Source organism: Sturnira hondurensis, unplaced genomic scaffold (assembly GCF_014824575.4).
Source record: "Sturnira hondurensis isolate 20B ecotype Veracruz unplaced genomic scaffold, ASM1482457v3 Scaffold0008710, whole genome shotgun sequence".
NCBI classification, from domain to species: Eukaryota; Metazoa; Chordata; class Mammalia; order Chiroptera; family Phyllostomidae; genus Sturnira; species Sturnira hondurensis.
In genome coordinates this window covers 3,748,084-3,763,771 of record NW_028081341.1, presented here as the reverse complement: position 1 = coordinate 3,763,771, position 15,688 = coordinate 3,748,084, and the positions used below count along the sequence as shown (strand labels likewise).

The 15,688-nt window shown below is 45.8% G+C and overlaps 1 protein-coding gene across 2 annotated transcripts; it reads left to right on the top strand.

The window, feature by feature from the left end:
• Positions 1-2,447: 2,447 nt before the first annotated feature.
• HCCS (holocytochrome c synthase) lies at positions 2,448-12,165 on the top strand. 2 transcript variants are annotated; one of them, XM_037055567.1, is made up of 7 exons: positions 2,448-2,587; positions 3,254-3,458; positions 6,062-6,204; positions 8,480-8,628; positions 8,884-9,003; positions 10,395-10,481; positions 11,005-12,165. In XM_037055567.1, the coding sequence occupies exons 2-7, from the start codon at positions 3,347-3,349 to the stop codon at positions 11,201-11,203; spliced, it is 810 nt and encodes a 269-aa protein (XP_036911462.1). In that variant the 5' UTR covers positions 2,448-2,587; positions 3,254-3,346; the 3' UTR covers positions 11,204-12,165. The 2 variants fall into 2 exon arrangements, with proteins under 2 accessions (XP_036911462.1, XP_036911464.1); XM_037055569.1 differs by having other exon boundaries at positions 2,449-2,587; positions 3,303-3,458.
• Positions 12,166-15,688: the final 3,523 nt, after the last annotated feature.

Below are 15,688 nucleotides of genomic sequence, written 5' to 3'. Positions count from 1 at the left end.
TTACTTTTTCCTTTCTATCCAGTACATGCACACCACACTCACAATAGCCAATGCTCCCTTTTAGCTCCAGGATAGTGAACAAGTTCCTATTTTTTTTATTGTGAACTAGAAAGAGGTAATGTACTTTTGCATAGGCAGTGGTGAAAAAAGATCAGACAAGTCGGTTGCAAGTTTTGGAAGAATTGGAGATTGCTGTGGGAAAATCCATCAGGATGGGTCTAAGATGAACAGTTAGTATAGGAAAAGAATGGCATGAACTTTACTAAATGAGCTCAGACAGATGACAAACCTATTTGGCACTGTTATTAAAATAACTCTTGTAAAAGAAGTTGAGTTATGTGTATGCTTGATTTTTAAAACATTATCAGAAGTAGGTCAAATATAGCAATCCCATATATTTTATATTAATTAGTGGATTTTGTAATCAATATTTTTAAATTCAATTATCGTTCAAGTACAAGTCCTTAGGTTGACAGGTAAACTGCATGACCGTCTCAACCATTACTGAAATTTTTTGCCCTTTTTGTGTCATATGGCCCTTTGGAGTCTGGTGAAGTTTCTCTCTGTCCAGAATAAGATTTTTACACACAGGAAACAAAATACAAGAATTTACAAAAGAAATCAATTGTACTAAAATATACTTATCAACATTTTTTTGAAAAATTTTTAGTATTTTTAAAAATTTTATTATTTATTTATTTATTTAGAAGGGAAGGGTTGGAGAGAGGGAGAGAAATATCAATGTATGGTTGCTTCTCATGCATCCCCTTCTGGGAACTAACTGGCCTACAACCCAGGCATGTGCCCTGACTGGGAACTGAACCGCGATCTTTTGGTTCGCAGGCCCGTGCTTGATCGACTGAGCTACACCAGCCAGGGCTCTTATCAACATTTTTTAAAAAACAGATTTTAACTGTTGAAGGCCAGGTTCCCCAGGAAATGTATAGTGACTTAGTATATCATAGTATTTTAAATGCTGTCTTTAGGTTTGAGGCCCCAGCAGGAGACTGATTAGCTCCCTCTCCTTGAGCAGCTGAGTACACACCCCCAACCACTTCCCCTATTGGGTTCTCACAATCTGGGCCACTACACACCTGCCCTAATGGCCTCTGGGACAGGTACAAGACAACTGGGGACAGCCCCTGTACTCTACTCCGGAGCCTGCTGACAGTGATTCATATTAACCAACGCTAAACCTGCTTACCCTATCTCACCTACCCCTTCCCATGGAAACCATAATACTGTTGCCCACAGTCTCCCCTCCCTCTGCCCACTGATGGACCCCAGTGCTTCCTTGTGTGTGTGGCCCCCTGTGCTGTGATGTGTAGTCCTTCTTGGAATCTGTGCTTTTGAATGGCAGTCATTTCCCAATCTGCTGGCCTTAACCAACCTAAATAATAGTTGAACTTATGAAAAGATTTGCGCATAGGTGTGCTCTCCTGAACAGCTGCAAGAAAGTGATGGAAGGACTGGGCAAAAGATCTGCCACGCAGTAGCGATGGAAGCTTCAGCTGATCCTCTCTGAGCAGCTCTGAAGCTGGGAGGGCCCTTCTGAGGCTAGGGGCCTGTTCTTATGTACCCTTGCAGAGACCACTCATCGGCTGCAAACTGCCACGGGGAGGGAATGTGATTTTGTCTGAGGCAGGTCTCTTAGGCTGAGGGCAAATCCTGGAGAAAGCCTCAGCCCCGAGCTGTCCGCAGCCAACACTCCCAGCACCCCTGGGGATGGACTGCCTGGCTCTAATGGGGCACCTGAGTGTACTTCAGAGATTTACCGCAGGGCTGCAGAAAGGCATGTGCTTCTTATTAACTCTTTTTAAGCGACAAAATAAAATTATCTTAATTTCAAAGTAGTGATGACTAGTATTTTGAGGCAAAAACAATCATGTGACATCATTTCTCTGTAACTTCTACTATGCCACACACGGCTAACTCTGCTAAGGTTTGTTGCCTGCATCCCTGATGGAAAAAAAGAGACACTACATTTGTTAGAGTTAAGTAAAAATACAGACCTTCAAGTGCACACCCCCAGTTAAGAAGACTTGGGGAGGGGGAATCTTGTGTTCATCTTTGGATCTCCAGGGTCCGCCACAGTTCTGGACACCTACTGAGGTTTTTTGAGTCATTACTACGATTAAAACGGATGGGATGCAACTTAAAAGCCAGAACTGTTTAAAACCAAAGCAACTCTTCTGCGCTTAAAGCGCTTATAAGCGAAAGACTCCCCTATGGAAATCTCGGGCCCGGCCAAATTCACCCGGCCGGCTCCGCCCCAGCGGGAAAGCACGTGGCCAGGAGAGGCGGGACCAGAGCCAGGCGCGCGCACTCATAGGCCGAGGAGGGAGGGGGCACCGGTAACTCCTTTGTGATTGACGGAAGCTCTTTCTCCTCTGCTCGCGCTTTGACCACCGCAGACACGGAAGTCCCGCCTTCAGAAAAGGAAGTCGCGGCGCGCACCGTTGCCGGCGGTGACCGAGGCAACGGTGACCGAGCGAGGGGAAGGTGGTGTCGGGGCTCTGCCTCTCCAGGCCCGAGCTGGGAGTGAGAGGCGGGGCCGGCCGCCCAGAGCAGCCCGGACGGGAGTCAGGTAAGGGGGAGCGGGCTCGCTGAGGCCAGTGGGGATCTGGAGTCCAGGGACTGGAGCGGGTGGAACTAGGGGGCACCATGTGAGGAGGACTGTTTGCGCCTTGCCCTCTGTCGTCCTTTCCTTCCCCACAACCCTTCTCTGCGCGGTACATTTCCCGGATCCGCAAATCCCCGCTAAGCCCTGGGGCCGGGACTCTTGTCTGCACTGTGGACCTCTCTCCCATGCGATCAGCGCCTAGGACCCTCTCTTTCCCGATCTAACCGCCTTACTGTGACGTGGTTTCTCAGGGCCCACCTCACCTCACCCTCAGAATCCACACACCGTTAGAAACATTTCCCCAAAGGCTGGTGTACATGTCACACTAGTGGTTCCCAGAGGCGGTAATATTTTAAAGCTGTCGCTGAAGTATACCCTGCCCTGTAAGTGCCCGTAAGGATAACAGGCAGGAATAACAAGGGTTGGCCAGATTAAGAATTCCTAGGGAGCCCTGGCTGGTGTGGCTCAGTGGATTGAGCGCCGGCCTGCGAACTGAAGGGTCATTAGTTCGATTCCCAGTCAGGGCACATGCCTGGGTTGGGGGCTGTGTCCTCAGTAGGGAGCACGTGAGAGTTGACTGCACATTGATGTTTCTCTCCCTCTCTTCCTCCCTTCCTTCCCCTGTCTAAGGGAGTAGTCAAACCCGCGCATCAGCCTCAGTCTGTCTCTGCTTTGACAGGTGTGAATTTAGAATTGGTCGGATTCAACACTGCGGTTCCAACCATGGGTTTGTCTACATCTACCCCTGCTGCTGCAGGCCAGACCTCAAGTGCTTCAGATCACCAGACCGCATCCCCGCCTTCAGGATGTCCGATGCATGAATGGAAAATGAAAGGTAATCAACTTTTTGTCTAGAATGTAAAAACAAGAGAATCCTCAAAAGGATTTTGGGGAGGAGGCAGTACAGCATGCTAGTGAGGCTCCTAGGCCTGGGAGTGAGGCAGCCTGGGTTGGGTCCTTATGTTGCTACTTACAGGTCATATGACTGAGACGAGTTACTTCTCAACCTGTCATCTGTAAGGTGAGGATAATGCTACTTCACAAGGTGATTGTAACGAGATAATGTGTAAGGGTGTGGTGTTTGTTCCACATATCAGCCGCATGCCCAAAGTTTGCCTGTGTCTCTATCAGTGGTTCTCAACTTGGGGGGTGGTTCTCTCTCCCCCAAGGGAAATGTCTGGAGACATTTTTGCTTTTTACAACCGGGAGGAGTGGGTACATCTAGTGAGTAGAAGCCAATAGTTCTGCTAAACAACCTACAGTGCATAGGACAACTCCCAAACAAAAACTCACCTGGCCCCAAATGTCAAGAGGGCTATGGTTGAGAAACCTTGCTCCAAATCTAGCTATCTTTATTTATCTAGACAACTTTACTGCTGTATGTGTGGCAGTATTCATCTATGTAAAAATAAGTTATTGCCTGATGGACTTGTTGTTCATTCTTTAGGTGCAAATAGAAAAGATTGTATAAAGCAAGCCTGAAGTGGTATCTCATTGTGATTTTAATTTGCATCTCTCTGATAGCTAGTGATGCTGAGCATCTTTTTGTGTGTCTCTGGACCCTCAGTATGTCCTCCTTGGAGAAGTGTCTGTTCAAGTCCTTTGCCCATTTTTTAATTGGGTTGCTTATCTTCTTAGAGTGGAGTCGTGTGAGTTCTTTATATATTTTGGAGATTAAACCCTTGTCTGAAGTATCATTGGCAAATACGGGAGTAAAAGGCAGAAAACTGAACTTGAACAACAATTAAAATAAAATAAAAATTTAAAGAAATAAATTTTTTTTAAAAAAGCAAGCCTAAATCAGTCTGATGTATGACTTCTTGTTTCAAGACATGAGGGGTGGAATCAACATGGCCTGCTTACTGAGTGCTAACACTTCATTCCTCTGGTCAGTCAGCAAGGACTTAATCACTGCCCACTCTGTGCCGAGCACTGGTGGGTCTTGCTTATTTGTGTTAGCACCAAGAGAACAGCAATGTATAAAACAGACAAAAGCCCTTTCCTGATGGAATTGACATTCTCCTCCTCATAACCCTGCGTGGTGGGTTTTCTCCCTATATTATAGTTAAGGAAACTTAGAGCTCACGCAGCTCATAAGTAGCAAGGCCAGCAAAAACTCTGTGACCTTGGACAAGGACAGATCCAGCTCTCTTGCAGGGTTTCTCCAAACAGGACGAATAGACACAGGTAGAGTGTGCTTCTGTCCTGAGTATCCCCAGGGAGATCACAGCCCTATCAGTTTGAGTTCATTTGCGGTGTATCCAGAAGAGCTGTCAGTCGGATTTATTTTCATTAGTAAAGGTTGTGGATAGTTGTGGGACATTGAAGGGGCTGGGGACTATATAACATGAAAAAATGTAAACAGTATTTTTTATTAACACCCAGCTGGGATCAGTGACCAAAAAAAGATTGATACTGGGAGTAGTAGAGAGGAGAGGAGGTATAGCAAGTCTGCCTTCACTCCTCAAGTGGAATACGGGTCTGGAAGGAGAAGCGGAGGAAAGCAGGTGAAAGGAAACTTGTCTTTTTGTGGGGGACATCCAGCATCTAGTGTATTCGTGGTGTTATTGCTGCTGCCTCAGACAGGGATTTTGTTACACGCACAGCTGTCTTCCTGGGCAGTAGCTCACCCGACACTTGGCCCCCTCTCCTAAGCCATAGGCCAGCTTCTCAGTCCCCACACTTGCTTCCATCAGTACCCAGTATCCTTGGGCAGTGACTGCCCTTCCTGCTGTTGCTCTCAGCATCTGGAGTTGCTGGCATCTGAATCCTAAGTGTGATCTGGATCCTATATGGTTATGGAATGTGTTCTCTAATGTCTGCCTTTTTCTTCCTAAATGCTTGGCTATCTTCTGATGGGGACTAGAACCTCAGCCAAGTGGTAGCTTTCTGTGCTTTGTTCTAGTCCTAGGGCAGAGCGCAAGCAGAGTGCATTGAGACTTTTCCCCAGAAGTCTTTTTGAGGGTTCCTCTGCTCATTTTCATCTCCTGTGTCCTGTTTGGGGCTGGGACTTGTCTGGAACTTGGGACTAGAGAGTCAGGGGAGACAGGTGAAATGTAGCCCGGCCCCCACTTAGGTTCCTCTATAGCAGCTCACAGCTGCGATACCAGGAAGGTACCTTCTAGCCCACTACTGAAACCGTGGCATTCCCTTGAAAATGTTGAGTTCTTTGGGAGGTATTTTTGCTAGGGGCATGACACAATAAGAGAAGGGGCACTAGTTTGTCTTTCAAAAGGAAGGAAAGTTTATAGAACCTTCTTCTGGCATTTAGGATATTAGAAGGTTAGCTGGCTTAGTTTTTGGCAGCTTTCAGCGGTACACACCCGGCTTTGCTTGTGGTCATTGCTGGTCAGAAACTCAACTCTTTAGGGCCCAGGATGAGGGAGCCAGATGTCCTGCCTTTGTAGTGACGCTGTTTTTATACTTGGTTTATTTCAGGTTGTCCAATGAGCACACAGACAACCAATGAGAGCAAAACTTGCTCCGGGCCTGCCCACCAAGAACGTGCATATGAGTATGTGGAGTGTCCTGTTACGGGTGCTGCGGCTGGGAATAAGGAGAACCTAGACCCTTCTAATCTGGTAATCCGCACTCAGCCCCTCTTCCTGGAACTTTGTACACAGGCATGCTTATATAGAATTCCAAGACAAACTGCACACTGCTAGGGTTTATTCTTTTGTTCTTTTAAAACAAAGAAATCTGATAGTCCTTGCACGGGGAAAATCTTGAATGTGTTAGGAAGAGAAAGAAAATGGTGATCACGAAGTACCAGAGTGGGTGGACTGTGGATAAGCCATTCCGAGAGAATATCTCCTCTTGGGAGAGTAGAAGGGATGTTCCATTAGGAGTGCAGCTAGAGTTAGTAAAGGTGTTTCTGGTCTCGGGGAACCTTGTAGGTACACTCTAAGACTTGGGGGCCTCCGAGGGAATAGCTGGGTGCCAGCCTGCACGTGAGTCACCAGGGTGGCGCAGTGTCACGTGGCAGCCAGCAGTGGTATGCCGTTGGGAGAGCAGGGACAGGACAAGCACGGCCTCCCTCCATTTTGTGATAGTCAGACCACACAGGAAATTGAGGTCTCATGTTTGGAATTGCATTTTAATGGAGAGACAGAGAGACTGGGGCCTGTTGTTTAGAAGGCCACAGGATTCTCAAAAAGTATTTAGAAATCCTGGCAAAACCAGGCAACATTTCAGGAAACTAGAGATACTTAGTCTGGAAATGAAAAGGCATGGAAGGTATATATACAGCAATATGTAATATAGTGTAACATTATAACAGTGCCATGAACTAGTTCAAGGTGCCTTACCAACAACAGACATTTGTTTCTCACACTTCTGAAGGCTGGGAAATCCATGATCAAGGTATTGGCTGATTTGGTGAGTGTTGCAGGCAGAGGCACAACCATTTCCTCCATGGCATTTAGTAATGACCCCACAAAGCTATAAGGAGACTGCTGTGTTGAGGAAGAAGGTGGACTAGACCCGGGTTTCTCTCCATTGCAACTAGTGACACCTGGGGTAGACGATTCCTTGCAGAGGGTGCTGCCCTGTGTATTGTGGGATGTTTAGCAGCATCCCTTTCACTACCCACTAGATGCCAGTAGCTCCCTCTTTGCTCAGTTGTGACAAACAAAAGCATCTGCAGACATTTCCAAAAGCACCCCTGTTAGACCACTAGTCTAGATCCTCTCAAATGCCCTAGTGGTTCCCAGCATGAGCCTTTGGAATCCTGCAGACCTTGACTCCTACCCCATGGGATTCTGACATGTAGTAAGAATATGAAAAACAGCAAAATTTTTTGTTTTTTTTTCTCACATCATTTGGAGTATGCTGGGCACTATATGCTCTCTCCTGTAATCCTCATTAACAACTCTATGCAGTCAGGTGTCTTCACGTCCCCATTTGAGACCTGGCGATGCCAAGGGTGAGAGAGGAAGCTGTTTACCCCACCTCATTCATAGGAAGTGGCAGAGCCCACACCGAATTCCCACCTGCCTCCAGCCTGTGTTCTGAACCCGCTTTGGTGGAAATGCAGTCAAATGCTCGATGTGGGGCCAGCACACCCAGCCCTTCTGCCAGCTTTCTAACCAGGGGTCGTGTTGTGACATCATAATTTATGTACGTCTGCTAGGAAATGCTTCATACTTTCACTACAAAGGGAGCTCTAGGCCAGTTGTTCTCAGCAGTTTTGCCCCTTGCGGGACATCGGTTGCCATAAGTGGGGAAGAGGGGCGCCGTTGAGTAGAGGTCAGGCATGTTGCTAAATATTCTGCAGTGCTCAGTCAGAGCCTGATAACCAGGTGTTGTCCGGCTTAAATGGCAATACCGCCAAGAGTGAGAAACCCCAGGCCAGGCTAAGTGTTTGCATAATGGGACCGCTGCCCCTGTGTCTGGGAGAGAGCATTGTCCCCCTCCCTGCAGTCTGCTGGTGTGGGGCGGGCACCTCTCGTCCATAATGTCTTCAGCCCAAAAGCTGAAAGCATAAGCAAGATCCTGAAAGTAACAGATTTTGCGATAGGAAGCGGTGGTGTACGTATGTTGTAGAGGTGCCTACAGACCGTGGTGCATGCTTGTCTTTACTTCTTAGTCCTCGAGGAGAAGGAGACCAAAAATATAATCACAAGGTTGATTGACTGTGTAGAACTTGGACAACAAGGAAAAACCACCTCAGTACTCCGACTCTTCAAGACAGCCACGTGATCTGAGCCGCCCGAAACTTCGACGGCAGTGCTTTAAAAGAGCGCCTGTGTCACATGTGTGATGTGCTGCTTTCGCGGAAGTAGCTAATTATATTGCTTGTTTCTACTTGAGAACACATTTATAATCTTTAAAAAATATTTTGTTTATTTTATTTAGATGCCACCTCCTAGCCAGACACCGGCCCCTGATCAGCCATTTCCACTCTCTACTGCAAGAGAGGAGTCATCCATTCCAAGAGCAGATTCTGAGAAAAAGTGGGTTTACCCTTCTGAACAGATGTTCTGGAACGCGATGTTAAAGAAAGGGTGAGTGAGGGAGCCCGTGGCTGAGAACATAAATTTGTCACATTCATCTAAGAATAAATGCAAAAGAGGTTTTTATCCCCCAAACATACAGAAAGTTTTTATTTAAAAAGTTAATTTGTTTAGAATAATTCTGAGACTTACCACAAAGCCACTGTAGTTTACTCAGGAGTGTACGGAGAAACAGAACTAACAGGACACGTGTGTCCACACAGACACCAGGAGGTTTGTCCAATCTCACTGACCGGTCTTCCCTAGGTGGAGGTGGAAGGATGACGATATCAGTCAGAAAGACATGTACAATATCATTAGAATCCACAATCAGAACAACGAGCAGGCTTGGAAGGAGATTTTGAAGTGGGAAGCCCTTCATGCTGCGTAAGTATGTTTGAGATCTTTACAAAAAAAAATCCCTCCAGCCTCTTAGTTTATGTCTACTTTCTGGAGTTTTAACATTTATTCAGATGTGTCATTTTAATAAAACACTTTAGGTAGCAGGTCTGTTCCAGTGACTGTCATGTGGCAGACCAGCCCCACGCAGCCATGGAGAACGGCAACGATGTCATTATGCTCATGGAGTCGGTGGGTCCCGAGTGCAGAAAGTGGGGAATAGGGATGGCTCATCTCTGCTCCCTGGTGTCTGGGGCCTCACCCGCCCCAGTGGTCAGGGTTGGCTTGACAGTTGTGGGCTGGAATCCTCTGATGGCTCCACTTGCTTGTCTGGTGAGTGATACCGGCTGTTGCCCGTTTACACCTGCCCTGTAAATGTGGCTGCTTTGGCTTCCTCACACTGTGGTGTCTGAGTTCCCAGACTTGGGGTTCCAAAAAGCTCCTGGTGGAAGCTACATCTCCTTGGATGGCCGAGCTTCAGAAGCCCCAGACTATCACCAGCCTTCCAAATTCAAGGGGAGGGGTCAGAGACCCCCACCTCTCAACAGGAATGTCAGAGTCCATTGAAAGCAGAGCGTGTGGGACAGGGGACAGTAAATTGTTCTCTGCCCCCAGGGAGATGCCCACTCAACAGCATTTACCGAGTCCACCGGAGGCCTCAAGATCAGGAGACACCTAGCACACAGGCCTTTCTCTGGGGGAGAAGGCCGACCATGAGCTCCGCCAGTGCAGGAGGGTCTCGTGTGGTGCTGCTCCCCTGTACTCCCTGTGCCTGGGACTGGACTGGCTGGCACGGAGGAAGTCCCTGCCAAGGCTCTGCGGAGAGCGAGCGGTTTTGTAGGCAGGGCCTGGTCACCCACCTGCTTGCGTGCGGTTACTGCTTTAAGGAGCTGGACTGAGACTAATTGCATTGGTTCCTAGGGATTCATCCTGCATTTTATTTCTTCATGCAGGCCATTCATTAGTTGCAAATCCAAGAAGAGTATAGGATTTTCTTCTGTTCATCTGGGAAAAAAAAAAACCCACTGCTCTGTGTGAAAGAGAAGCATCATGCCCAATACATCACCCTTCTTTTTTTCCCCTGAGAATAGGCCTGTGTCCCCACACCAAATGGAAAGGCCCTGGTTCTCGACTCCTGCGAAGAGCAGTGCAGAGACTTGGAAGGAAGTGGAGAGAGGGGAACACATCTCATCAACGACTCAAGAATTCATTCTTAACGAATAGGGATATTTCTTTGACTTTTGTAAAGTCACCTCTCTTTGTAAATTTGACTTGTAAAATGCGTACAGAAAAATGCATACTATCGATAAACTGCAACATCTTATTTTTCAAAGGAAAGAACATCTTTGTATATACTTTTCTTATTCGGGGCTTTCTAGGGAGTGTCCTTGTGGTCCCTCGTTGGTCCGGTTTGGAGGTAAAGCCAAGGAGTACTCACCGCGGGCAAGAATCCGCTCCTGGATGGGGTGAGTGTGGTGCAGAAAGGTGACTGACGCTCCTGTCGGGGTCACTCCCTGGGCTCCAAAACCGGGCAGTCTGAGAACTGTAGGGCCATCTTCCAAGACCCAGTCAGTGCTCAGCTCTAGGTTTCTTCCTCTCCCGGAAGTTTGCCTGGTGGTTGGCAGATTCAGTCGGGTTTCCTGGGTTGCTTCCTATCTGATGACCACAGGACAGAACTGAGCTGTCCTCTCACTCCTCTTTGGGACTGCACTTGGGGCTCCTCCCTTTTCTCCCAGCGTAGGCAGAGCCCCACTCTTTGCCTCGGACCTTGTTGCTCTGTAGACGAAGTCGTCTGACCGGAGCTCATCACAGACCTTCAGCTCCACCTTCCTTCGCGCTGTGGGCCGTGGTTCTGAGGTGCACTTCCCCCTTAGCTGTTTGGCTCGAGAGCAGGCCTTACCACGTGCTGCTTCTCTGCCCTTCTCACGGCTTTTTCAGGGCTGGAGGCACCACGAGAGCGGGAGACTCACCAGCATGTCTTCTCTCCAGGTACGAGTTGCCTTTTGACAGGCACGACTGGATCATCAACCGTTGTGGGACGGAAGTCAGATACATCATTGACTACTATGACGGTGGTGAGGTCAACCAGGACTACCAGTTCACCATCCTGGACGTCCGGCCAGCAATGGATTCGCTGTCGGCGGTGTGGGACAGAATGAAGGTCGCCTGGTGGCGCTGGACCTCATAAGCACTGCTTTGTTAGAGATGGGAAAATATAAACTATTTTTTTCCTGAGGGATATTAAACTATTTTCCTCAAACTGAATGGCACTTATGATGTACTGGGAAGGTCAAGTGGGTGATGAATGACCTTACACTTCACTGAACGAAGGATAGCATGTGCATGCCCTTTGGAGTTGTGTTTCCACTCTGCTGTTTGTTTTGGATCATTTTAAGTTTCCTTTCCATTTAAGTGGGAAGCAGTCCCTTCGTTTTCTCTTTAACGGCAGTTTTGCCTGTGTATTTAATCTAGAAAAGTGAACAACCTCTGAAATAGCACTTTTCCTTAAAATATGAAGAGAGCTGCTTTTTTTGTTACTGTCTTCTGTTGAATACTTGACATATAGACCTGAAAACCCATGTGATCCTCAGGAGCTTTTACTGGGTCAGATATTTTAATTAGAGCTGTTCACTTAGGCTTTTTAAAGAGTTACCAGCATTTCTAAAGTCCCTCCGATTAGTAGTGACCCCTGAAGGAAATGCAAAGGTTTACGCTGGAACACACTCAGCAAAACTCAGATGTGTCTTGGCTGTCCAAGTCCTCGTGAATTTTCCACATTGGACCTTGTAGAACAGTTTCAGTTCTCCCATGATTTGGTGGTGCATGTGCGTTAGAATATGTGTTTTAACATTTTAATTTTTATTTGAATTCTCATTGTTCTGAAACATAGCTCCTCCCAACAAGCAGGTCTCATTGCCCACTTTTGAGTCCCAAGGTTCAGTTGGCCTGATCTGAACCTTGATGGTGTGGCTCAAGGTAGTGTTAGGGATGGTCCCTCTCTGGAACATGACTAAATTTTGTTGAGTATTAGAATTCACAGAGAGTATTTTTCCCAAATGACAGTATTTGCATCAACTTACCATCTCAGTTCAGATTTTTTTAAAGATTTTTTATTTATTTATCTTTAGAGAGGAAGGGAAGGACAGAAGGAGAGAAACATCAGTGTATGGTTGCCTCTCGTGAGTCCCCTGCTGGGAACTGGCCTGCAACCCGGGCATGTGTCCTGACTGGGAATCGAACCGCGATTGTGTTTCACAGGCCCGTGCTCAATCCTCTGAGCTACACCAGCCAGGGCTCAGTTCAGATTTTTTAAAATTTATTTGTTGTTCAAGTACAGTTTTCTGTATTACTCCCATCCCAGCCCCCCACCACACACACACACACACTCACAGTGCAGTTCAGATTTTTTTTAAGGGAGCTCTAAGTTTGGCATTGAAATTTTTTGGTACCAGTAATCCATAAAGTGGTTGTTCCTCTTAGAACAGCATGTGATAAGTAACTATTGGGGTTTTCCTTTTTTTGAGTTGATAATAGTAACTCCTTTCATTTGTCCTAAATACTGGAATTGTTAAGTGAGTAGATGGAATTAGCAGTCTACGGTGATTAATTTGGTATGGATTTCTTTGTTGTGACAGCTTTGCGTGGACTTTGTTTTAAATCCAATAACCTTAAGGTCTTCTACATTTCAAGATATTTGTATATTTTAAAATAAAGCTCACAGTTAACCAGTTTTGAAAATCTCTTTAAGAGTAACATTGCACTTAAATCATTTCTTCAGACAACAGTGACCTTCACAGAAATAATGCCACAGCCTCCCTGCTGGAGGCAGGCATCTTCTCATCTGCTGATCACATTTTATAGGCACAGTTCAGAGACACTGTGGGCCTAGTGCCAGACCACCACAATAAACAAGTACCATGAAGTGAGTCGTAATCTTTTTGCTGGGGCAGAGAATCTTGCCTTGAATTTGTTAAAAAAAAAAAAAAAAAGTAACAGCTACGGAGTGCAATAAAGCAAATCACAATAGAAGAACCTGTGCCTGTACTAAGGAAAATCATTACTGTTGGCATTTTTTAAAAGGATAAGGCATTAGGAGAAACAGTGTTGTAACCAAAATCTGAGAAGTGAGCCACAGGCCAGCACCGCTTTTACAGGGCTTTCGTGTTGAGAAACAAACTCTAAAGTAAACTAGCAAGCAAACCTGATGACAAGATCAACAGCCTATACACCCACCACTCCTGGAAAGGACTGCAGCCTGTTAGCTCTCACAGCTGTTTTGTGTCTAGATTATACATGATCATATTCAGGGATCAATACCGCTTTGCTCTGATAGGAGGTTTCATTTATAACTGGAAATTCATTTGGGATGTTCTCCAGTGTTTGAAACAAGTCTTTTGTTAAGTCTTACAGCTGAAAACAGCTGTATTTAGAATCAGAACAAACTACTGTACATTGGGCTAAGTGTTAGCAAACAAGGTAGGGGGCGAACTGGGCCTGCATATTAACATGGAGTATTACTAGTAATTCCCCAAATAAAATCCATTCGTGTTCCCTGCATCATCATGGGCATGCAAAACAGCAAACAGTGCAGCCCTACCTTAAACAGGACAGTTTATCCATGAAATGGTTAAGTACTAGAATTGAGACAGCCTTGTCATCCAGGGTGGGCAAGTTCTCATCCGTATTTTTGAATATGTAGTTCCAGTTTCTGTACTGCCACCAATATAGTTTGTCCTCTACCATGGTTATTCTTCCTTAGCTGAAGAGGCACATTTCATGTCTCATATCTATGGTGACCGTGGGACTTGCACTGTGGATCATTTACGCCTTCGTAGGCTTGAAGCTGTGTGGTCACCAAGAATGCTTGTCCTCAAAAAGGCACCTGCACCCCCATATTCCTTGAAGAATTATTTACAATAGACAAGATATGGAAACAACCTGAGTGTCCACTGACAGATTAGTGGAAAGAGAATGTGATGTATATACACATAATATTATTTGCCCATTAAAAAGAATCTTACCATTTGTGAAAACATGAATGCACCCTGAGGGCATTATGCTAAGTGAATAATTCAGAGAAAGATATACCATATGATTTCACTTACATGTTCAATCTTCAAAAATATAGCCCCCCAAACCAAGCTCATAGATACAGAGAAAATTGGTGGTTGCCAGAGGTTGGGGTTAGGGCATGGGGGCAATTTGTGAAGAGGGTCAAAAGTACAAATCTCTAATTATAAGACAAATGTGGCATAGGGATGTAATGCAGAGCATAGTAATTATAGTTACCAATGCTGTGTTGCCTATTTGAAAGTTCCTAAGAGTAGTTCTTAAAAGTTCTCATCTCAAGAAAGAAAAAAAAAATTATAACTGTAAGATAACGGATGTTACCTCGACCTATTGTGATCATTTCACAATATATATACAAATACTGAATCATTACTTCTTACACCTGAATCTAATATGCTGTCAATTATACCTCAATTATAAAAAAGAAAAAAAGATTGTGTGTCCTGGAGACATGGCTGACTAAGAGTCAAGGGTCAAGCCTTCACTTGCTGTGTGAACTTAATATCTCTTGGCCTCAGCTTTGTCAGCTGTAACAAGAATAACAAAATACTGTTTTAGTCTGTTCAGGCTGCTACTTAAAAAACACCATCAACCTGGTGGCTTATGCACAATGTGTTTCTCACAGTTGTGGAGGCTGGGAAGTCCAAGATCAAGGTCCTGGCAGACTTGGTATATTGTAAGGAGAGCCAGCTTTGTGGTTCACAGCCGACCATCTTCTCCTCGGACCCTCAAGTGTTGGAAGGGGGAGGGGGCTCTCAGGTGCTTTCTATAAGAGCATTAATGCCATCATGAGGTTCTACCCCGTGCCATAATCACCTCCCAAAAGTCTTGTCTCCTGAGATTCTAAGGCTAGTTCTAGTCCCCCTTCTTTTTTTGTGTGGTTCGAAGGCCCGCGCTCAATCCACTGAGCTACACCAGCCAGGGTCCCCTTCTTTTTTTGAAACTGTCTTTGCTTTAGATTTGTTGTTTCTGTTCTGAAATAAAATTGAGGTTTCTGAGAGTTTGTTAAAAACTTCAGACTAAGTGGGAAAGTAAGCAACAAAAGATAAAAGGCATGGATGGAATTTTGGTAGATATTAGAAGGATATGGGTTTCCCTTTACACTTGCCAGTTTTCTCCCTACCTGATCCCTCCAGAATTTGGCATTATTTATGAGTGAGTGCCAGCATAAAGTTTCCTTGCATAAAGCCAGTAAAACCAGTTGCAATTGGTGGTTTTGTTAAACAAGAGTTTGACTGGAATGCCATGCCTGAAGGAGGCGTGCCTGGCCTCTGGTTGTTACCAGAAAACCTTGAGGAACTGAGAGTGACTTTCCAAATTAACAAAAGCCCCCTGGAGAAATGGCCTGGTACCTCGTTTGGTCATGTGGTTCATGGCAGTCCATCCAGGGAGAGAATGCAGGTCGCTTTCCTGAACGATGGCAAGGAGGAACCTTAAGACACGATGGAAAACTCAAGGACTTGAGGAACACAGGAAGTGCAGGCAAAGCCTGAAGGCAAGTGTGTGGCTTGGCTTCTGGGCCCTGAAGGGTAGACTAAAGGACAACATAAAAGTTCCTTGTGTGAGTTCCAGCAAAGCACACTTAAAGATCCTATGTGATCAG